At 40.9% G+C, this 24,499-nt stretch overlaps 1 protein-coding gene across 4 annotated transcripts; it reads right to left on the bottom strand.

Moving 5' to 3' along the window:
- On the bottom strand, window positions 1–23,382 carry HSPH1 (heat shock protein family H (Hsp110) member 1). Of its 4 annotated transcripts, none has more exons than XM_015640343.3 (18): window positions 22,351–22,575; window positions 22,127–22,184; window positions 16,398–16,538; window positions 14,613–14,735; window positions 13,254–13,353; window positions 12,362–12,495; window positions 11,624–11,868; window positions 10,509–10,737; window positions 9,504–9,610; window positions 8,139–8,272; window positions 5,928–6,133; window positions 5,004–5,135; window positions 4,136–4,273; window positions 3,594–3,719; window positions 2,947–3,054; window positions 2,718–2,837; window positions 1,383–1,544; window positions 1–867 (listed from the first exon to the last, which is right to left on the bottom strand). In XM_015640343.3, the coding sequence occupies exons 1-18, from the start codon at window positions 22,461–22,463 to the stop codon at window positions 667–669; spliced, it is 2,577 nt and encodes an 858-aa protein (XP_015495829.1). In that variant the 5' UTR covers window positions 22,464–22,575; the 3' UTR covers window positions 1–666. The 4 variants fall into 4 exon arrangements, with proteins under 4 accessions (XP_015495829.1, XP_015495848.1, XP_015495840.1 ...); XM_015640345.3 differs by lacking the exon at window positions 22,351–22,575 and adding an exon at window positions 23,106–23,381 and having other exon boundaries at window positions 250–867; XM_015640362.2 differs by lacking the exons at window positions 5,004–5,135; window positions 22,351–22,575 and adding an exon at window positions 23,106–23,382.
- Between the last annotated feature and the right edge of the window lie 1,117 nt (window positions 23,383–24,499).

Raw genomic sequence — 24,499 nt, 5'->3', positions numbered from 1 at the left:
TCAGGAGATAGCAGTAAAATGAACTTTATTTCAAAGCTCATTAAAAAGCTTCACAATAACACTAACAGAATTAGCATTTCCTTCATTTTATGTACCCCACATGAAAAATGTATTGTTTCGCAAGAGATGAAACGTAAGCGTTTCTGCATGCTACTAACACATTTCACCATCTCATTACCTGATAAGTACTTTGGACTGCAACAATCAAAAACCTCAGGACAGAAGGATTTCTTCTGCAAAGTCCTTATGAAGGGGACGGACACTGGCTTTTTCTGACATACCCAATTAGATGTCCAGACAAAAGAAAACTACCTTGGCATCTACAAATGCCTACGAGTGTTTCGATTACAACCTTTTAAAGGAGCAGTACATTTCAAAGCAAGAGCTTCTTTTCATCTTTAGTGATGCAAATGGTTAAATACTGCACAGAAGCTTAGTATGAACTCACAATTCCACAGGAATCTGAAAGTTACCAAGGCAATTTTCCTTTTAGGATAGTCATGACCAACACTATTACTATTCTTCCTCCCACAACATAACACATCCCAGACAAGTCTTAAGAAAAAAAATATAAATAGTTTCCAAAACAATGCATTCCCACCCCCATCACATATGACAGCCAAAACATCTTCTGTCATGGGATGAAATTGCTGCAAGTGCAGTGGCTTAGTCCAGGTCCATGTTAATGGTGTTTTGATCACTTGGATGACATTCACCATTTTGCTGAGGCATTTCAGAATTTTTGTCATCTTCTCCCATGTCTTCAGTTTTATAATCACTCTGTTCACTTAATGGGTTTTCCTCCTTAGGAGAGTCAACTTTTGGTTTTGGTTGTGTCACAACAGGCTCACAGACATTGTTTAACTCCTAAAAAAAATGGAAAAGATGTGGGCAGATTATATATATATATCTATCTATATGTATATATAAAGAAGCCACCAGCTTCATCAGTGTGAAAAGTCCTGTGTCCAAAAGACTGCTTGAAATTGGCTTCTGCATTCATTTCCCTGAGTCCAAACTGACAAGTACTTATTTGTACCCTAAAATAAGTTAATTGGTATACTTTCTGACATTCTGTGGGCAAAGTACAACTAGGTATTTTGGATTTTACATTTTTTTTTTCAATACTACTTTGTCTCTCAGGAAAACACTGGTAAACAACCTGAGTTTTCAAGGTGACTGAAAGACAAAACATCAGGGTGCTCCACAGGTTGTATACCGTGCATAGGAGCTCCTCTGCTTTCTACTGGATTGCCTCCTTTCCACACTCCGTAGCTTTCAAGAACACTATAGCAGCAAGATCAAACTGGGGAAGACAAAAAGCACAGGTACCAGTCTACTTTTAGCATCAACCTCTAAAGATAGTTTCTTATGGTACTTACCTGTAGCTTTGCCTTAATTTCACTTGAATGCACAGCTGGATCCTGATCTAAGCTCTTCTTAGCCTGTGCACTTACAGCATTATTCATCCACTCTACCACTTCACTAACACACTTCTCTACTTTCATCATTTCCATCTCATCAATATGGATGTACTTCTCATCCTGTCCAAATACAAACATGTTGTATTAGTTAATAATGTCAAGTGTTGACAATGTAATCAAGTTATGCCAACAAGTCTATCTCAATGATTTATAACTTGTAAATATCTTCCAATGGTCAAAATAAATAGAGAGTAGCCACAAGGGAGATCCATTATAGCAAGAGACAAAGGACATACAGATGGCAATATAAAGCTTCCTTTACCCAAATGAACAAGAAATCTGGTTCACAGAGGGCATAAAGGCTTCACAAAAAGGTCATGCAATAAAATGTAACATTCTTAACAAAGCTGATACAAAAAAAAATTCCTTCCCATTCTGCAAGGGCTACCTGTGCCCAATGCAGTTTAGACATTGACATTCTGAGGTACAGAAGGATCAGAGTTTTCAACTTTAGCATTCCCTACAATGCCACAGTTACACAATTAACTACTATCAGGAGAAGGACCTGCCCAGCAACATAACCAATGAATCCATATTTAGAATTCTTATATAAAACCAAGTTTTAAATATACTACTTACAATGATGCTAGTTATTTCATGTATAACACTACTGATGATTTTATTTAATTTTGTAATGTATAGCTGTGAGGACATAATTGTTTTTGATGCTAAGTCTCAGATTGAATTAGTCTGAGTGTTGTGAGCTGTCCTGTTAAAATTCTTTAAGTTGAAATCCAAGGAGCAAATTCTCAGACAGGAATGCTTGTCAAGAATAAAATCTACAAATACCAATGGGGGAAAAAAACCCCAACAACAAAAAGCACACAAAAAACCAAGCACCAAAACCCCACATATAATAAAATTGTGGTTTTTACTTTATCTGCAGCTACGTTTTACACTAATGCTTCTCACCATACAATAATTCTTGTCCCTGAAAGAGCCGGAAGAGGAGCACATTTCTAAAACACAGTCAGATCAGTTTTTTAAAGGTCAATCAGATCACAAGTCTAAACTCTTTATCAGAACACCCTCTTCAGCCTGAAAACATCCAGAAGTATCAAGCAACTGAAGATATGACACTGTGTGAGATTTTTTGAGTACTGGGAAACATTTCTGGTGTTAAATTTGTGACCTATATAAAGTAGATCACAGCTCATCTGACAGTGCATTTGAAGCCCCTCCAGCCAACGAGCCTCACTGAAGCACTGTGGTTAAAAAAAAAAGGCCACTTACTTTATTCCTGAATTCCCCAGCTATTGTAGCATAGTATTGGAGCCTGTGTCCCAATTCTTGTAATAGCCTTGGTCGTTCCTCTGCTTCTTGATAACGCATTTCAATTGGAGTACCCAATTTCTAGAAAAAGCAATTTCTATGTGTTTATATGATTCATTAACATTCATTACTGCTGGTCAGCACAATGTTTTGGAAATCTTGCTTTTTTTGGGCATATTAACAGGCCTACCTTTAAATCCTCCAATTTTTCTACATACACCTGCTTTGCTTCATCCTCACCCTCTTCATACAGCCAGCCTTCTGTCTCTGCTAGGAGAGCAGAGAACCCCTGCAGATCCTGCATGTCAATATAATTCAACACATCAAACATCAAAATACACACCCATCAACCATGTTTGCCTTGAATTAACACAACAGAGGTAAATATACACATTAATCCTTTGCCTCCTGAACAAAAATTTAACTTCCACCGCAACTTTTGCCTAATTAAGTTACTTAAACCATGACAGCTTCAAGACTGAGAATCTACATCTACAACAAAGGCAGCATTTATAGACTTTTGTCCTTGATTAGGCCAATGCTTGGGATACAACTCTAATTCACGGTTTTGGTTACACATAAAGCAATACAGGTACCCCTTCCAGTCACCAGCTTCAATTGGAAGCAAAACTTTACTCCATTTGTGACAAAACCTGTTTTCAGAGATGTGTATTTGATATGCCTAAACATAATTCTGGATTAGTCACCGCCATCATTCAAATGAAGTTCTGGTTTTGCAGTTATATCCAGGGTGGCTTTGGGAAAGCTTAACCAAGGTATACAAAACAGATATTTGGTATCATCACTTTCAGAAAAGTTCCTGAAACCATAACCTACCTTTTCACAAACAAACTTTTCATATGGTCCAGACAACTTGTCCCTGAACTCATATACATATTCCTCCACTGCATTCTTTGCATCATTTCTTTCTTTCTCCAGTTTATCTTGCATAATCATCTTTCCCTGTATACCACAGAAAATATTTTAATTAAAAAATAACAATGTCCAAACAGCATTCATTCTATGAAGTACAGCTCCCGTAAAATCTCCCAGAGGCCTTGGCTCATCTAACTGTTGAAATTCTCATTATTATGCAGTGGGCTCATCTGAAGAAATGGGTTGCACTTCTCTGGATTACAACAGTTTAAATTAATCTGTGATGTCATTCCATGGATCAGTGCTCTGATACTAATTGCTATAAAGAACACTTCAATCTTTCTGATAAATATTTGTCAATTACGTGTTAGAAGGCACACAGTATGTTAGCTGATTGTTAACTGAGCTCCAGGGTGACAGTACAAGAACAGAGGTTGCCTTTAGAAGCAGGTGAATGGTTAACAACTGCACACAAGAAAGCAGTCTAAACCACACTAACTCACCTCTGTTTCAATATACATATTGAGGAGATCTTTTCCTAACTGCCAAACCAAGTTAGCTTCAATGGGTAGTTCCACATTCTTCACTTTTATCTTGGGTTTTTTAGCTTCTGGGGGCTGATCACCTTTCTTCTCATTTGTCTGAGTTAGAAAGAAGAAAAATAAGATAATTTTCCTGACTTCTTTCTGATATAGTACTGCTATAATGAAAGATACATTCAGAGGAAGAACACACAAAGGTTTTTCCATGTTCTTTTAAAATCTTCAAAATATACTCATGAGGCACTTTCTTTTTGGGGATTCCATCTCCTATCCTAGTGTCCTTACAGTCTGTTTCCCAGACAGTAAGCACAGAGCTACAGCAAGGACATTGCTCAGATACATGGTGTGTTTGCAGATTTTCCAGAAGTGTCCATCTGTAACTAATGATGCTGATAGTAGTTAAGATTTTAACCCAAAGCATTTTTCATCTCATACAGATGAAAAAACCAAATCACTAGCAATAACATGCAAACAAATGCTTCACACTGAATATTTCCTTTAAGGTTTACTAATTCCTAATCCCAGCTTCCCTCAGCAGGCCTAATAAGCTTGGCCTCTAATTGCTGCTTAAATTGAAATGTCTGCAACCCAAATAAACTAGTTGCACAACACTGCAAGAAGACAGGTAAAGAAAGGCTTCTTGCAGGAATCCTTTTGCAAACTCTGTACAAAAACCATTACAAGATACAGACATTACTTTTCACTATAGTAAAGATGTGAAAATGAAAAAGGCTCCAACACCAAGTTCCTTACTTTTCCTGAAATATGTTACCATTTTAAAAGCCATCATATAGCATAACATTTTCAACAGAGTTAAAGGGTCACTCACTTTCTTGACATCTGGGATTTTGTTTTCTTCAGAGGGAGGTTCTGATGAAGGGGGAGACTGTGACGTTTGCTGACCATCAGTTTGTACCTGGGACTGTGTTCCAGCCTCACTGTTCTCTTGCTGGATATTTTTCTGAAATGAAAGCCCAGGCACAAAGGATGTAGAAGGCATGTGCACTTGCATTTAACTATAGGGCACTTCACTTCTGACGCACATACGGTACAAAGTGCCCTACAAAGCATTTTGTGCACACGCAGAAAAACACACGCTTCAGCTATGGAGATACAGACTAGGTGCAAGTTCAGAAGGACTTCATGAAAATGTTACCAGTGCCAGGCTTGCTGCACAATACTTGTGTGTGTGTGTGCACATGCTACCACTTTGTCTTACAAAAAGGGGCTTTTAATTTATTGAATCATAATGTTTAAGTTTTTCCCCCTCAGAAAACTATTAAAACATGAAGTAGACTATAACAATGTGCACTATTCCCCAGTGTTCCCCTCTCCTTCAGTGCTGTCAAAAACAACTTGGCTTTCCCTTTCACAGAAAGTTTCAAAAAACTTTACTGATACAAAGGATTACATACAAATCCTTTCAACACAAAGTATATGGATGATTAACAATCCAAATCTAGTTTTCCTGCTTGGAACAGTTGGATAACTACGGCAGCTGTAAGCAACCCCACCCTCAAACACCGACCTGCTGCTGTTTGGCACTTCACACAATAACTGATTTTGAAATCCACACTTCCAAGATACCACAAATGTCTCCTGTTCTTGTAAAGGCATTTCCTGACAGCTACACACATCTTAAAATTAATCTTCTTTTGCTTCCTTAGAGGAAGGTATTTTTCTTCCAGAGTATGGAACAGCAGAACACTCATCAATCAGGAAGGACATTCACACACAAGAAAGGCCAACTTACATCACTGAAGTTTTCAATAGGCCTCTGGTCCTGAGCTTCCACTTCAGTTTCAACACTGACATCTTCACACTCTTCACTTTTAACTGGTTCTACCATAGATGCAGTGGACACACTGAAAATGCCATGAGTATTGACACGGACTTTCACTTTGACTTTAGACTTCTCTCCGTCTTTCTGGGCTGCCACATTCTGGATAACATACCTACCTAAAACCAAAAGAATCAAAACTCACACAGTGGAATTAAGTAGGTAATATTACAGAGCCAGAAAGACATCTCCCTTTTTCATAGACAATCTGTTTTCTAAATATTTGATGACACCTCTGTGCTAACCTCACAGTCCCTCAAATTAAATCAGTGCTACCAGGAAAAAAAAACCCAGCGAAACCAAAGTACACTGCTTTTCAGGCAACTTCACCTTATAAATAAAACAGTAGGTTCTCCTGACACCACTAATACAGAGTAAATACAAAACTGGTGCTATCTGTGTTACTAGTTGAAAGAAAGCTGGAAGAACCTACTGAAGGGCTTAGTCTAATGCCAATATTAAATGGTGCCTTTCTAATGTAAGTAACTGCCCAACACAGAAACTATTTCTAGAGGCTTTCCTTACAGCTTCTAACATCCATGCAAGTCTGTCATTACCTTTTATTCCAAGGCAGAACCTAACTGTTCTGTAACTACTGTAATATTTGAAACAAGTGTTGTGAAACTTATAGACAGAGAATTAGTTCAACAGTAAATGAAGAATCCAATGTCCTTGACATTAACAGCAGACATTTTCCCTTATTTCCAATCATCAAAAGAGTGACCTGGAGACCAGATTGCTCACTTAGCTGCAAAGTACAAGTTCCCCAAGACCAAACATACACATTTGCACACACCATTCCTTCAGCCTCAGATCTAGATCAAAAGCACACAAGCTTTTACCTGCCTGTAAAATGTAATCCTCCGTCTTTTACAACCAATAATACTGGAGTTGTATGACCTGTTCTCCCTTTTGCGAGTCTCATTAGAACTACTACTTCACCCATTAGTCATACTAATAACTCTGTTCTGATCAAAGAATTAATTGGCAGCTGAGTTGAAACAAATCTGTTCTTCGGTTCTGTTCTTACCAGAACAGCAGTTACATAGCTTCTCATTCGTAAAAGCCACTTTAAATTGAACAGACAAACCCACCATCAGTCTTCATGGTAAGAGTTAACCACAAAAGGAAATCTGATGTTTCTGTAACTACAGAATACCATCAGAGAATCATAGAATGGCCTGGGCTGGAAGCAACCTTAAAGATCGAGCTCGAAACCTCCTGTCTCTCATTAAACCAGGTTGTTCAGGGCCTCATCCAACATGGCCTTGAATACCTCCAAGGATGGGGCATCCACAACTTGTCAGGGAAACCTATTCCAGTGCCTCACCACCCTCAGAGCAAAGAATTTGCTCCTAATATCTGATCTAAACCTGCTCTCTTGCAGTTTTTAAAGCTATCCCCCCTTGTACTGTCACTACTTGTGCTTGTAATAAGTCCCTCTCCATTGTGCTGATTTTTCAAAATATATGGTATGCAAACATGCAACATTTAATTGCATGTTTAGAACTCAAGAACAATTACTTAATTGGCATGTCTTTACCATCACAATCTTCTTCTAACTAGCCATGTTGTAAGCTCTTTATAAGCATCAACACTGTCAAGTGCTGCAATTTGTCAGAAAGTATGAAAGAGCTGCTTAGAAATGTTACACAGACAAATCAATACTGCAGTCTTGTAGCTGCCACTATTTCAGACTGCTTTGATTAGAAGTTATTCAACATTATGTCAATTCCAGAAGGTATAGGTAAAAAACAACAAGTAGTTATTCAAGACATGCTTTTTTTTAATATACAGGACATATTTTTCAATTGTTCCTAGCTTGCTTCAGTGATAAGCAGAAAAGAAGATTTAAAACGTTACAAAGCTATCTTTTGTAGTGATAACCACATTTTAGTTGTAGGCATTCATTTGCTTCCCCTCATTTCTTTGTTTAGCCTAAGTAATATTATAAGCAAGAAAAATAAAAAAATACCAATCCAGTAGCCCCAGGAATGGGAAAATTCTGAGTCCTTCAGAGACAAAAACCTGAATCTAAACATCATAACCATACTGCAAAACAGTTACTATTTGATGTCAAATCATTCTATTGGAGACAACACCATTTCCAGGACAATTACTTACCAATTCTTGATTCAGGATATGGGACTCCATTAGGATCAGAATAAAAAGCTTCTAGCTCAAATGGACCTTTCCTATAGAATGTAAGTACCTTAGAGAAGGGTGCTGCATGATTTCTGCTGAAGACCTCATGAACTCTGTAATTAAGGGAAAAATATCACTTTTAGCAGTGTATTTGAGCTGAAAGGTTTTGATATAGGGTCAGAACTCTTTAGAGGAACATCATGTTTTGACACATTTGCCCTTCTGAACAATTCCAATAAAGATATTTCACTACTGTACTGCATGGGAAAAGGATTTACTGTTCTCTACTGTAATGAGAACTTGCCATATTCCACTATTTGAGCTTGGAATAGTATATTTTGAATAATAATTTGCACCCTTCCTTAGTGTCAAAGGGATAATTATAGCCCTGTTAATTCCTTGCTCATTTATGTTCCACGGCTCAGTTGAGAACCCTGACACTGGATTATTATTCTTTCCTCAACATGACAGAAAAACAACCAGCTTTACTTTGTGTTCTACAGCATGTCCGCCATTATGCCAACCTGATTCTAATTTCCAACTAAGTTTTGTCTCCTAACTGTGGAAGATCTCCACTAAAAACCTAGATGAGAGAAAGTGAGAGCTTTAACCTAGAACATGAACCCACAGGCTGCTCTCACAAGTGACAGAACAATTAGGCCCTGCACCTCCACAGAAAACAGACAGGAAATAAAAAAGGCTGAACTACAAAGAACAAAAAAGGTATGAACAGATCCCTCTAGAATTATGATTTTTCCACAAGTTGAACTTGGAGCTCTTTACATCTTAGAAAGCAATTGCATTTCCCACAGGCACAGCACAGTTAGTAACAGATGTCAGTCGTAAGAGACTTACTCTTACAAATGTTTAAACTTTTGCTAGGTGTTAAATTCTTGCTTCTGTCAGATAAATAGCATCCATATAAGCTCACAATATTCCCATAGTACATAACATTACTAATAAATCAAGAATCTCAAACAGGTGTAGGGAGCACCTTGAGTAAAAAAAAAAGCCAGAAGGCAAAGTAGAATCAGAACCCAGGCACCGATCTCATTAGCTTTATATTCCTAATCCTGACAACCAAATAAAAGTAGTGCAAGACAAGAAAATACTTGGCAGCTCTTTCGCTCACTTTTTTTCAATCCTTATATTTTTACCAATGAGGAATTACAGTTAAAATTTCAAGCTATGTCTTTACAATCTACCCTCTCAACCACCTCTGGAACATGGCCTGTGAGTTTTCTATATGAGAATGCCAAGATTCTAATTTAAATGCAAGCAAGAACATTATCCCTGAATTATGAAGGTCAAAAGCTTAATAGAATGGTAGTCTGAGCTACCTACCCTTCAGTGTCCTCTGCTTCTGTATTCCACAGCAGAGATATTGGAAAAGGTGTAGCATCTGTCACAGAAAATTCTCTCACTTTAAACGCTGGAGAAAGAATGGCACACTAAAAAAACAAAAAAACAACAAAAACACTTGCATTAAAGCTGGTTTACTCTTCCACTCCACTAGCCAAGACAGCAAAAAAAGTGAGAGTGGTATTGATTTTATTAGGCAGAACTATTTCAATACCCAATTTCAATGCACTATGAGAGATAATCTCACACACAAGTGTTTATGTGCTGTGTTAACAGGCCTTTTGTAGCTTGTGAGTATAACACTTCAAGAAAATAGCAAGAGTATAAAAAATGGTAATGCTGCACTGCTTAGCCCTAAAAGAAGTGATTATCTAAAGGGTCCTGCTTCTTTCCTGGAACACAACTGAATGCTGGCAATGGGAAGCTGTTAGTGAGATGGAGTAAAGAAACTGTCAAAGAGAAGAGGGTGAAATAAGACAAGTTAAAGGGGAAAAGGAAGAACACAGAGTGAGTGGTTTGTTTGTAAGATATAGTTGGAAACAGTAAAAATGGGAGGGAGACAGAATAAAGCTCGTTTCACATTGATGGCAAGTTGGATACCAGGAAAGTCAAACTTGCAGTAGTTTGGGCTCTCCATACATACTCCTCATACCTTGTTGAATAAAAATATCTTTCAGCTTGACAACAACTTAAGTTTTTTTTTTCCATTTAAGATCTCTAGATTGTGTTCTTCTGAAGAAGAGAGTGGGCTGCTTACAGAATACACCCTGCAATAAGGTACTTCAATAGAGTACTGCACCAGAGAGGAGTACTCTGGACTATTTAAATAGCACAGTCCCATGAAAAAACCTAGCAAACAGGTATATTTCCTTGAGAACTTCAAATAGATTACTTCTACAATTTTTCATAACTGCCTGAATAGATCTTTACAGAAATGCTACTAAGAAATACATCTTTTAATTTCATCAAGTATTGCCAGTACTATACCTGCAGAGCACAGCCCCTAGCTATGGCTTCATCTGCATTCAGTGTTGTACTGACATCCTTGCCAAAGAATTTAGCAATCCTCTCTTTGACAGCAGGAATACGGGTTGCTCCTCCCACAATCTCTACAGCATTTACGTCTTCCACTTTCAGTTGTGTTTGTTCCATTAATGAAAGCAGAGGCATCTCTATCCTTTGCAGCAGATCAGCACACAATTCCTCAAATTGTGACCTAAGGAAAAAAAACAGAATTAACTAAAGAATGCCCCACAGGAACCTTGCCTGGTATTTGTTTCCAAACTGATGCTGACTAGGTTAGTTAACTACACTGCAGAGACTTAAACTCCTGTGAGTAGGCCAAAGTGGCAACCGTAGACAAGGCAGTACACAAACAGCTGCTTATAAATTTTCCTAAGCCACTACCAATGTAGTTAAATAAGATAAAGGTTTTGTTTGGGCAGCTGCTATGTATTTGCCTCAGAGCAGAGGTTACAGATAAGAAATCAAAAAAACACTGACACTTCCTTTAAAATGAAAAACTGTTGCCTAAATACTGAAAGAAAAAGAACCCACCACTCTTAGCAGTAGCTACAGAACTAATAAACTAATAAATGAAGCCATGCCTGTGACCATGTGCAAGAGACAGAGAGACACACTTCATTTGCACTTGGACCATAATCAAGTCAGCACCCATAAGCACTGTTTCTGCCCTCCTTTTCTCTACCAATATACACACTACACTGAGAAGAGAAGAAACAAAGCTTAAATTGTTGCTGTCTTAACAGCAGTATGGGATTTAGGTTACCTAAAATATGCAATGCAGAAGGTCTAAATATGCAGCCAACTCTCTGGTTTGCATGCATCAATCCATGGTTTTAAGAATGCATTCTACAAAAAGAATCCAATCTTCTCATGCATGCTTTATTGCACTGAAACATTACTCAAATAGCTGAATATCACATTTCCCAGCCTTAGCTCTTCTGGCTTTACAAAAATGCCACAGCTATTTGGGACTTAGACTTAATTTTAGTGTGTTAAGTTTCTTTCAAATGTAGAAAGAAACACTTGTTTAAAAAAATTGGCCACCAAAGCAAATGACTGTCTTGTACAGAACTCACCTGTTCATTTTTCCAGATACATCAGTATCATTCATGAAACACTCAATATTTAGGGGAATGTCTGTGCTATTTGAACTCATGAGTTTCTTCAGTTTCTCACATTCCTGATACAGACGAAGAAGAGCCCGAACTTTGGTTTTTGGATCCAGTTTATACTTTGATTTTATTTCTGCACAAAAGTAATCTACCAGCTTTCCATCAAAGTTTCTCCCACCAAGGAAAGGGTCAAATGCTGTGCCAAGTACCTGGTTTAAAAAACACAATTATTTAGTTTTACACTAATAAAATCAAAGAGAATAGCAGTCTTCCAGTATCAGCAAGTCCTTGCTTCAAAAAAAAAATGTTGGGGACAGGTCAGCCTATCTTCCAATGCACAACTACATCAGCCAAAAATTGATCTTTACTTTCACAGAGGAAATGTAAAAAAAAAAGTAACAAAGTGACAATCTGAAGTATTCAAAATTTTAATCCTTACACACACATTTAGATAAAACAAAATAAATTATAGCACTTGTATTATATATCTTATATTTGTATATTGCAAGAAATTCACAACCTGTTTGAAGCAATTCTAACAAAATGAAGGACACTGATGAAAACCTTCACCTTTTGACTAGTTGCCACTTTCCATGCATTAAATTATTTCAGAATTTAAAAAAAAAAAAAAAAAAGGAAGATTGGCAGGCTATTTAATTCTAATTGCTTATAAACCCTTTTATCTTCATTTAATCTTATTACCTTCAGTTTACTCTTGTTGAATGCACAGGCTGATACTTGAAATGCAGAATGTCCCATATCAACAAACACAACTATCCGTGGCTTCTCTTCAGGAGCTGGAAGGTCTTGTTTATAAATTCCGTAATTCAGAGCCACTGCAAAAGAAGTGTCAGATATTATCCACACAATCCCTAGTTTCCAGTGGCATGCCATCACACCCCTGTGAATATTATGCTATACAATCAAAAGCATCAAGACAAATCCAGACATACACCTGTCCAAGATACACTATCTTCATGGAAGCTTTATTCCATTAATCTGTGTAAAGAAAAGTATAACATACTGCTTTAGTCATGTAAATAGTCCCTAACCATTTTTTGGGTGTTTTGGGTTTTGTTTTTTGTTTTTTTTTTTTTACTTACAAAGTAACCAAAAACATAGAACATCTTAACAACAAAGCCCAAACACAGTTTTCCATTTATAGTGAGTATCTCCCAAGCTGGGAAGTTTTGTCTGAGAGCTGTGTAAACAGTCAGCAGTGCCGTGCATCTGTTTAAAACCCTGACTATACTGAAAAAAAAAAAAAGGCCTTGGAAGTTATGAGGTGTTGATGTTTAATCAAGGAACTTCCTTTAAAAGTGTCTAAATCCTGCAACTGTGCATCTGGGCAGTACACTAAATGAACAAGTATAGCAGGCACACACAGTGACTCCTAAATAAGTGCTCAGGGAGATCAATGGAGCTTGATCTCATCTACCCCTTCACACAGAAGGCCTTAAACGAAAAAAGAACAGCAAGTTAAATATTTATGTCTCATATTTGCCTTTTCAAGTCAGTCATTTTTCTTACAGTAATTAAATGCACGCTCTGTCCCATCTGCCACTTGCAGGAACTGTTATTTAATCCTACTTACCTGCTGTCATGTCATTCATTAATCTAAGACAATTTAGACCAACAATCTGAGCTGCATCTAGAAGGGACCTCCTTTCAGCATCTGTGAAAAATGATGGAACCTGAAGAAAGTAGGCGAGAATACAAAGTTATTTCCAGAAAATGAGACATTACACTATTTATTTTAAAGTATTAATTAAAAAATTGTATCTTTTCCTCCTCTTTGAGGAAGACACATACCGTAAGCCTCTAAAATGCAGCTACCATACTTAATTGACATGTTAAATATTCTATTCAGAGATGGAATTAAACCAGCATTAGCTAGCTTACATGAGTACGCACTAGCAAGAAACAAATGAGTTATTTGTATACAAATGCTAATAACATTATGCTGGCCCAAAATATGAAACTGGATATTATGAAGACAGTGACATGGAATACTTTCATCACAACTAGCAGGTATACTCCTGTCCAAAACAGGAAAGAGTGAACTAAAAACATACAGCAATACTACAGATGTCAGAGATGCAAAGAAATAAGGGATAACAAATGAAGAGAATCTATTTTGGCAGAAAAATAGTTTTACTTTGGGCAAGAAGTGCTAAGAAATTCTGAAGGAATATGTTGTTGAAAATCTTCTAGAGATCTCTAGCACTGGCATTGGACAGTGCCTTCTGATGTCACCCCCCAACCAGGGACAAATGAAGAACTAGCTTTCCAGGTTTCAACTGGAGAATCAACATTTCTAATAATAACAGAGCTAAATATTCCTAGATGCAACATGAGACAGACTTGTTCAGAGTCATTGAGAACAGAGAGGCAGGTGTTATTTTATACTCGGGGCTTTGTAATGGAATGACTGTTCTTGATCTGAGGTTATTTTCTGTGCAGTCTTAACATTGAAAAAAACAAAACAAAATTTGCTGAAAGGATAAAGATAAAACAGGACAGAAACTAGAATTTTCAGCTGCCAGAGGGCAAATTTTAATCAACAAAGGAAATTGTTTATCAAAGTTGTTATCAAATTGTTTTAAATTCCAGAAAAAAACACAAATGTAAGGATTTACTTTCATGAGTAATTAATATGCTTAGTCATGAAAACAAGCTGCTCCAGAAGGGTATATACCTGGATACAGAAACATTTTGGGTCCAAAGGTTCAGACATTTCCAAGAGAACAAATGAGTTCATGAAGACAGTCAGTGTCTGGAATATGGCAGCAGCCCTGGGATTTCTTTAAGTCAAAAGTGCTAAAGCTAGTTAGGATTAATCCCTTTGTAAGTGCTTAGCAGAGCTCTTTTTCTTATTCTGCCTGAATAGAAACAAAATGCCCTTGATAGCTGAAGTTAAAAGACAATGTTCCTGCGCACTACAATTACTTACAGAAATAACACAGTCTGTTACTGGCTTTTTCAGGTTACTCTCTGCAGTCTCCTTTAATTTAGTCAATAGCATAGCTGAAATCTGTTCCACACTGAAGATGTGCTCCTCATCCATGTACATGACCTGGATAGAGTAGGTAAAATAACTCCATTAGTTTAGCTGGAGGAAAATTACATACATTTAATGTTTTTTGATACACTGCTGGCTAATACTGTACAACTCATGACATGCTTCATTATTCCATTGCAGTACTTCAGTTTACAATTTAATTTCCCACTTGAGTTTATAGAAGCAATAATTCCATTCTCACCGTCTTAAAACATCAAGAAGTGTATCTATCCCATAGATGAAGAAAATGGCCAAAAGTGACATAAGTTTAAAATGTGGCACATCATTAAGCAAAATTGCCATTTCAAACTGATGCCAAATATAAAAAATGTGCAGAACTATTTGCTGCCTGCTTTCTCTTGGCATTTTTATTTTTCTGCTCAAACACATGAGGAAAGGAAAGGATGAACTGTACAACAGCAGTTCACCTATAAAACAACTAAAAACTTAAGGCTCAGCAAAAAGTTTACTCATTGTTCTCTTAGCAAAAGTTATTCTTGAATCACCACTTTTATCATGCAATAGAATACATGACCATGATAAAGCAAAGCAACATGTTACAACTGATGCTTGAAAGTAGCACTTCTTTTATTCAGCCAGTACAATTTGGGGAAAAATCAGGCATTTCAGTTTTAATAGAAAAATTGTTCCCTGAACCTCCCAGTCTTACTGAGTGTTACTGAATCAATTATTAAAACTTTTTAACCACAGTTAAAGAGAAATAAATACTATTTTTTTCTCCAAGCAACCTAAGAAAAATAGGAGAGTTCTCCAAGTAGTAGTGTTCTCCCAACACTAGACTCTCATATAGTACAAGACTCCTACACACACTGATTAAAGGAAACCAGTAATTTCTGTCTGAATTTATCTCTTAACCTCACAAGTCACAAACAGCAAAAGAAAAAGCATCTCTTTTGTAAAGCTTAGCTACTTTTCCAGGATTCCTCATAATGTATGTAATTCTGTGATATATTCACTGTTCAGGACTGAGCTACACTGAAGTTTTGAGGGACCAGTTCAAGCTAAGGGCAGCGCTGTCTGTTATGCCAGTAAGGTTTCATTATCAGTAATTGTACATATTTCTGTAAATGGACTCAATGTTATTAACTGCACCTATTCTAAGAAAAGCTGACATTACATCAGTGAAGTCCTTGAAATGCAAGGAAGAACCACACCTGCAGTGTGGTAGGAGCTGTGTTTGAAGACCTTTTTGCAAGTAACTGACTCCAGGCAGTCCACTACAGACACACTTGCCACTCATGGCAATTATTCTAAAGAGTTCCAACTACTTTCTACAGCAATTGTAAACCACCTAGTAAGACTGCTGCAATGCATTCCACACAAAAGTGACAGAAAGTCATACTTTGAAGTAAAACCATACGACCTTGTAATTATCTTAGCAATTTTTCTGCCAGTGTGTTCAAGCTAGATGTGCACTTTGCCAACAGGGAAACTTGCATTTCAGCAATTATTTGTAAATGAACCTTAATTTGAAGGTTAACATCCACTATTTAAAGATGAATCTTTCTATTCATAGAAGAGATCTTCCTTAGCAGAAAGATTAAAACAACCTACCTTTAGGGTAATTATAAGAAACTCCTATTTTCATGACTAGGTGCTGAAATATAAGACTTCAGATTTAGCTATACAACCCAGAAAGATACACTGCAGATTTACCTTTACTCCTACTCCACCATTCTTCATGGGAACCAGATCATAGCTCAGCTTTTCTTTTTCCTTCTGAACAAAAGGATCATTAAATGCACGGCCATGGAATCTCTTGAAGTTAGATACAGTGTTGTGGGCATGAGTAATTTGCTGTAAAGAAATACAGGATAGTTAGAAATCCACTCTTAATCAGCCTGCAATGTTCAGTGGTGCTCTGTATGCCACCAAGCACAGGTCTGGTTTTTAGACAACCGTTCTCTCCCTTGTCACAGCTGTTTTATTTAACACTGGTAATTACTGTCTGGTACTTTTTATCAGCTCATTAATAAGTTAGACACAGACTTCCAGACTGTTACTTATTAAGGATTATGAAACTATCTCCGAAACCTCATCACAACTGGGTGAACAATAACATGATCAACAGAGCTCACTTCTTTTAGTCAACTAATTTACAATCATTGAATCATTTAAGTTGGAAAAGGCCTTTCAGATCAAGCCCAGTTATTTACCTAACACAGCCAAGTCCACCAATGTCCCCAAAAGCCACATCCACACACTTTTTAAATATCTCCAAGGACAGTGACTCCACCACTTCCCCAGGATGCCATGTACAAACCTTTACAAACATTCTGGTGAAAAAAAATTGTTCCTAATAGCCAATCTAAACTTCCCCTGGTGCAACTTGTGCTCCTTTTAGGTTATTGTACATAGTGATGAGGGCACACCTGACATTCTTCTCCAGTCTAAACACCCCCAGCTCCCTCAGCTGCTCCTCATCAGACTTGCGCTCCAGACCCTTTCCCAGCTCCTTCACCCTTCTCTGGACACACTCCAGCATCTCAGTGTCTTTCCTGTAGTGAGGGGCACAAAACCAAACAGGACTTGAGGTCCTCACCAGTGCCGAGTAAAGGGGGACAATTCCTGCCCTGCTCCTGCTGGCCACACTATTGCTGATAAAGGCCAGGATTGGCCTTTTGGCCACCTGGGGACACTCTAGATCATGTTCAGCCACTGTTGAATGGCACCCAAGTGTTTTTCCACCAGGCAGATTCCCAGCCACTCTGCCCTCAGCCTGTAGTGTTATATGAGGTTGTTGTGACTCAAGGGCAGGACTCATTGAACCTCACACAATTGGCATCAACCCTTCAATCCAGCCTGTCCAGATCCTTCTGTAGAGCCATCCTGCCCTCCAGCAGATCAACACTCCTGTCCAAGCTGGCCTAAGCTCCAAACTGACTGAGGGTGTACCTGATCCCCTCTTCCAGATCATTGATTGAAATATCAAATAGGGCTGGCCCCCAATACTGAGCCTTGGGGAACACCACTGGTGATAAGCTGCCAGTGGGATTTAATTCCATTCACCATCATGCTCTGGGCCTGGCTATCCAGCCAAGTTTTAACCAGTTAGGAGTAGGACCCCAGTTGTGCCAGTCATCCCCCTACATCTCTACAATGGCAACTGTGTCAGAATTTTACTGCTGCACAGTGGTGTCCAGCTCCTCCCCTTTATTGCCTGTGCTGCAGGCATTGATGTACATGCACGTCAGCTGGGCTATTGATCCTGCCACTTTTTTGCAAAGGAGAAGCCCCAATGCCTATGTGACCATTCATCTCCACCAGGGCAGCTGAGTGAAGGACCTCACTAGAACACCCTCTCCAACACTGCTGTGGTACCCCTCCAGGCTCATCTCTAGCAAACTTGGTTGTATGTTTTTCCTCCTCCAAATCCAGTTTAAAGCTCTCAATGATCCCTGCCAGTTCCTGTGCAAAGATCCTTTTCCCCCTCTGAGACAGGTGTACCCTGCCTGTTGCTAGCAGTCCTTGCTGTCAGGTAAACTGACCCATGATCAAAGCCCCCAAATTCTGCCAGTGGCATCAGGGTCAGATATTGGTCTGCTGGCTCTTCCCTTTTCCTCCTTCACTTCCTGCAATTGGAAGGATACAGAACACAATTTCTCTCTCCTGATTGCCCATGGACTTCCAGGTGCAACCTCCTCGCTGCCTCACTCTGAGAAACCAATAATGGATCTGATGGCCCTACCAGGGTAGGAGCTTAGACCCCAGAGAGACAGCAGACTTCCCTAAGAAGTGGTTCCAGCCAGCATACTGGGCCTTCTGCTCCCTTCCAAAAGGAGTTTCCTATGGCAATGACCTGTCTTTTCCTCTTCAGGGAAGCAGTTTTGATATAGACTATTTAACCTTGGTGACAGATAGCTCCCTATCCCTTCAAGTCAATGTTTTCCAGCAGGTGGAGAGGAGAGAAAGGAATCCTCTGTGTGTCCTGTCTGCCTCACAGGCATGTCCTGAAGGCAGAGTGCAATTCCACTATATAATCTCTCACACTCCCCTGATAGTCCTCAGCCTACTCACGTCCTGCCAGAGTTCTGTCACTATGTGGAAGAATACCTGGGCACCCTCCCAGAGCTGTGCTCACAGGTGCCACCCAGAAGTGGCACTGAGAGCAGGGCTCACCCTGCAGGTGGCACCTGGGTGGCAGCGTGCTCCTGCCAGAGCTGTCGGGGCAGCTGTGCCAGCCGTGCTGGGTGTGGAGCTGAGCGAGGCCGTGGCTTTCTGCCAGGGGATAGCACTGCTCCCTGCCTGGGCTGGCACTACCTCGGTATCCCCCCTGCACATTGCTGTGCCACACCCTGGTCACCAGTGCTCCCCTAAGGGCTTATGTTATATTTGGGGGAAACTGCTGTTGCTGCTCCTGGCCCCACCCAGGTCTCATCAGCCACTGGCACTCGAGCTGCAGGCTTCTGGCAGCTCTTGTCTCCCCGTGCCATTCCCCCAGCTCGGGAAACTCCCCTGTGCACTGCACTGGGGCACCCTGCTGCTGACTGTGTTGGCTAACTGAGCCACTCACCTTGCAACCGGGTGACAGAACTTAGACATAATTCAAATGTTTAAAGACTGCAACTACATATGAAGGTGGTTTCTGTTTGTAAGCTGGCCCTCCAAACCAGAGCAAACAAGGGCTTTCCAGGTTACTAAATGCAAAGTTTGAGCATCCACATACATTTCAATACTTACTTTTTTCCTCCCTGAGCTACTCTGAAATCACATCACTTCCTTGTTCACATTCATCTAGCAGCAACTCAAATTCTTGCACTAGACCAAAGAAGAATACACTGCACAGATAACTTGGAACTTTTTTTGCTAACATCAGCTTGAAGTATATACTAAACTACAATGCATGCTCCCCAGTATAAGGAAGTGAATAGAGAAACAGTCGTTATCAGACTTGCAAAGCACAACAGAAAACAGACAACTAGAGCAGCGTAAGAGATAATGCAAGTATCTCTGAGTAGAATTAATACTATTTTACTTGAGAGAAATAAAAGTGTGTTATTATCTACAGGATAGAGATTTAGGCAGGCACCAAGAGACAGCATGGTAACTCAAATGCTGAGCATACCAAGAAGTATTTCTAGCATTCACTACCATCAAAGAAAAGCATCAATTCTTTGTTGCATGTAAAATTTTCCACCATGAAATCGAAGAATTTGAGCTTATCTTGTATTAGAAAACTACTCAACCAGGAGAGCTCTCCTACAGAAAAGCTCCCTGACAAAAAAGGAGGCCATACTCCCACTAACAAACAGTAACTTTCAGACAGCTGTGTCTGTAGAAAGATGTCACACTTGGACTCCCTGCTGAGAGTCATCCTTGGTTTATCCTAGTCACCAAACAGTGCTCAGCAAGTAATGGTACTAGCACAAATTAGCACAGGCCAAAAATCACGCCAGGAACTATGCCAGTACTTTAATGTGATTGAGTAGTTAGGTTCATGTGTCCAAGATCATTTCCCAGCATGGTTTCATTTATTTGTATAGTCACAACTTCAGAGTACTTGAATGCTATGTATTTCACAGCTGTATGGCTGAAGAACGTAGCAGCAGGAATTATTACCATGTAGTGGGCAGAGAAGCGCAAACACTCTGGCAGCTTTTATAGCCTAATTTAGAATTAACCTCAAAGCCTTTTCTAAGAGAACAATCTTCAGATATTTTTAGAGTAATTGTATGCCATTAGGTCTGTAGCATGTTTTAATATCTTCCTGCTTAGTCACAATTAAGAAAGTTGAGAATTATGGTCTGTTAACTGATGTACTGTTTCTCATCCCCAGTGCTACCACACTTACCTAAGGTAACAGAAATTCTCTGAAAATTTGCTCCAGCAGCAAATGTTTCTCAAATGTTAGAGAGCACCTTTGAATAATTTGAGCTCTCCCACAAAATCACAGTGTAGAGGTCACCAGTCAAAATGTCTTTTTTTTTTTTTTATTTTGTGGGATTTTTTTGTTTGTTTTTTTCAAATGAAAATAATTGTTGTACTCCTGGATTTAAGTAGCTACTACACCCCAGGACACCAAAAATGTAACTCTCAGTAGTCCATGTCAGGAAACTTCCATATTTATAAAAGAAACACAATTCACATCTCAGGTCATCAGACAAACTGGACCACTTTAAGCTAGAGAAATAAACGATATATCATCTTTTATCATTTTAAGTATCGCATTCCTTTTTCCTGGCAAAAATATTTAGTTTCAACTGCTAGGAGAGCCAAGCATGAAACACCCAATATAGCAGCATCATACAGGTTAGTCTGAGGATAACTAAAGTCACAGGTGTTCATCACTGCAAATACACAGTTGTAAATGCAATCTAAGAGAGAATCTGCATCACTCCCAGCTTACTTCATGTTTTCCACAGCATCTACTGGAACAATCTAACGCAACTGAAACGTGCTCAAGTGTACACAGGATTCAGATAATTTCCCATTTTGAGTAATAACTCATTTTTGCTCACAAACGAATCAGACTAGTTTCCAGCTTGTAACAATATCAGCAGTCAACTCAGCAATGCTAAAACTAAATTTAAGAGAAAAAAAAAAAAGTGTATTTACTTCATTACTCCAAATGTTAACCTGTAACTGAATGTGCATGTGCTTGTTAACATTTAAAGTATTTGTATTGCCTTGGCTACTCAAAATTAAGAGGAGTGTTATTACAGTGGAATAAAGTCTCCTTCAGTGCTCTCTCCATGGAAACCCACTGCAGTCCTTCTACTACATGAGAGAGATGCACAGGCCAGCGGAGGCTGCATGCTTGATCTCCCGGCAGCAGTTATGTAACAACATACAATACCTAAGGATATATTTAACCATTACATTTCATTATTCTGAGACTTGTTGGAATTGAGGTCTCCTTCTAAACTGAAAAATGCTACTTTAACAAAGAAAACATTCAATCTTTCAGAGCACCTCCATCTAAAAAAAACAAACAACCCCAAAATAAGGACTTGCACCTTCAAAAACAGAGGCATTTAATTCACAGCAAATCCAAAAGTAGCAAGGGACCCTAAATAGCTTCAAGAATCTGAGCCAATCCTCTCCCCTTACATCTAATTTTAAGAATCTGTATACAGCATTTAAAATGTTTTCACTTGAGTACAAGGAAAATCCTGTATGGAATCATTAGGAAAATAAACCAGTGACCTTAACTTGTCAGAATAGGAACATATTCAATTGGAAAGCATTATATTAATGAAAGAGGGAGCAGCAGCATTCTAGCAAAAACATCCCACATTTCTCTGAAGAAAGCATGGCAGCACAGTGCAGCATTTCTAAAATAAAAGGCTCAACAAGAAACTGAAGCTGTCTGGCTCCAACTGCAGCCAGCCAACTCTCTTTACACCCACAGCTACTTCAACAGTTTGCAGCAGGAAATGACCCACCTGGTTTTTAGCCGCAACACCAATAGCTCTGCTTTTGGATCCAAATGAAACCACCGACCTGGAAAGAACAACCGGCCGATTAACTCGGTCCTGGACAACAAACACGACTGAGAACTGTCACGGATTCATTTTCTACTAACGCAGATAAAACATCCAAGTCTTTCCATCAAAGTGCCATTCTGGCCAGTTCGCAATAAAAAAACTCCAGGAAGTCTTTTATCCACCTTAAAGCCCTGGCTCGAATCCAGGACTTTTCACAATGGCTTATCCACACGGCAAAACGGGATGATCGCGATTCAGAGCTCACAGCCGGACTACACCCCACCCGTCTGTGCATGGCTGCTTCTAACTTCTCAACTCAACTCCTGCTTCGAGCCAGAGCCTTTCTATACCTGACCTCTGACTACAGGACAGCTGCCCTGGAGCAGCTGGCAGAGCCCATCCTACGCAGCATGAGCGGCAGTGTGTTCCCCCCGTGTCCCACTTAACCCGGGCTGCCCCCACGGGATTCTCCCGGCGCTGCCAGCCCGCCGCACCACGACCCGCGCAGAGCTCCGTGCCCCGGGCAGTGCCCGCGGGACGCGCCCCGGCTCCGGGGCACAGGGACACACAATGGGTCGGGACCGGGACATGGGGGTGGGGACCGGCAGGGTGCCACGGAGCGGGTGGGGACCTGGGGGGCAGAATAGGGGCACAGCGGGTGACGGGATAGCGGCACATAGCGGGTTGGGGTGGGAAGGGGAGTAGAAGGGCACACAGTGGGTCGCAGGGACACACACTGGGCTGCCGCCCGGCCCCGCCACCCTATACCTGTCCCCCGGCAGCCCTCGGGAGCCCGTACGGAGGCGGCGAGTGCCGGGGAACGCGCTGGCCCCACGCAGCGGGAATCCCCCACCTCGAAACTTCCAGCACCTTCTCCACGGCGGGCGCTCCGCCGGACGCAGACCGGCCCCCGCCCGCCCCCGCGCCCCTCACTCACGGCGTGCAGCGGTCGCTGAACTCGTTGGCGACGGTCTCGATGCCGCCGGCCCGCGCCACTGCGATGTAGCAGCTCTGGAAGCCCAAATCAAAGCCCACCACAGCCATGGCCCCGGCGCCAGAGGGAGGCCCCCGCTCTGCCCGGCTCGCTCCCGGTGCTGCTGAGGCCGCCGGTCCCCGTAGCGTGCGCGGGCGGGCGGACGGGGAGGGGACCCAGCGGCGCCTCCGCCGCTTTAAATATGACAATGAGGCGAAGTTTCCAGAAACTGCGGCAGCCACTCACCGGCTCCACGTGCGGCTTCCGCTTCCGCCCTCGGCCGGCTTCTCGAACAATTCCCGCCAATCGGCGGCGCCGGGCGCGGTGACGCGCACCGTTCCCATGGCGACCGCGGACGCCGCCAGCCCCGCGCGGGGCGGGGCCAGGAGGGAGGGGCGGGGCCGAGCGGAGGAGGCGGCGGGGGCCGGGGAAGGCGGAGGCTCCGGCAGCCTGGAATGTGCGGGAGAGCGGGAGAAGCGCCGCTCTCCTTGGCAATGCCCCTACTTTAATACACTGGGAAACCTCTCTAAAGCTCATTGTCACGTTGTTATAGGTATTTCCCTCCTGTGCTGGCGGGCTAAATATGTTAATACTACACATCACTTGCTCTCTGCTGAGGGCTTTTGTCTCGGCAATCCACCATAACATAAATGCCCTATTGCCTCCTATCTGTCTAGCTATAGCTTTTCTGTGCAGGACCCCATCCCTCCTAGAAGAAGCCTTAACCTTCTGTATTCCGTATGGAGGTATGGTGGATACACAGATCCTGATTTTGGTTGCCAGCAGTACATCTATCACAGAATCAATCCGGCTGGAAAAGACTTCTGAGATCACCGAGTCCAAGCTGTGACCGAACTATGGCCATCAGACCACTGAGTGCCACATCCAGTCTTTCCTTAAACACCTGCAGGGACAGTGACTCCACCACCTCCCTGGGCAGCCCATTCCAATGCCTAATCACACTTTCTGTGAAGAAATTCCTCCTAGTGTCCAGCCTCACACTCCCCTGGCACAGCTTAAGTCCTCTCGGCATGTTAGGTGCTGCCTTTCAGGTCCTGGCTGTTACAAAGGGCAGGGAGAGGTGATAGCATCCAGTGTCCTGAGTGTCCCTGCATGGAAGAGGCAAGATATTTCCACCCCCACACCCCCTCTGTAGGCACTGTGGTTCAGCAATTTCTCATAAAGCTTTGCTTTAGAGCTGAGTAACATTCAGCTCTGCTGGATTTTGACCCCTGAATTTTGTGTATGGGGAGGATTTGATCTCCTGTAATAGTGCTTGCCTGTTTCAGAGGAGACACAGGGCTGAAAAATTCATGAGACCAGCATGACCAGCTAAGGATGCCGCTTCTAACTTCAGA

This window comes from Parus major, chromosome 1 (genome assembly GCF_001522545.3).
Source record: "Parus major isolate Abel chromosome 1, Parus_major1.1, whole genome shotgun sequence".
NCBI classification, from domain to species: domain Eukaryota; kingdom Metazoa; phylum Chordata; class Aves; order Passeriformes; family Paridae; genus Parus; species Parus major.
Note: the sequence above shows the minus strand (reverse complement) of the source record. Positions and strands in the feature narration are given on the sequence as shown.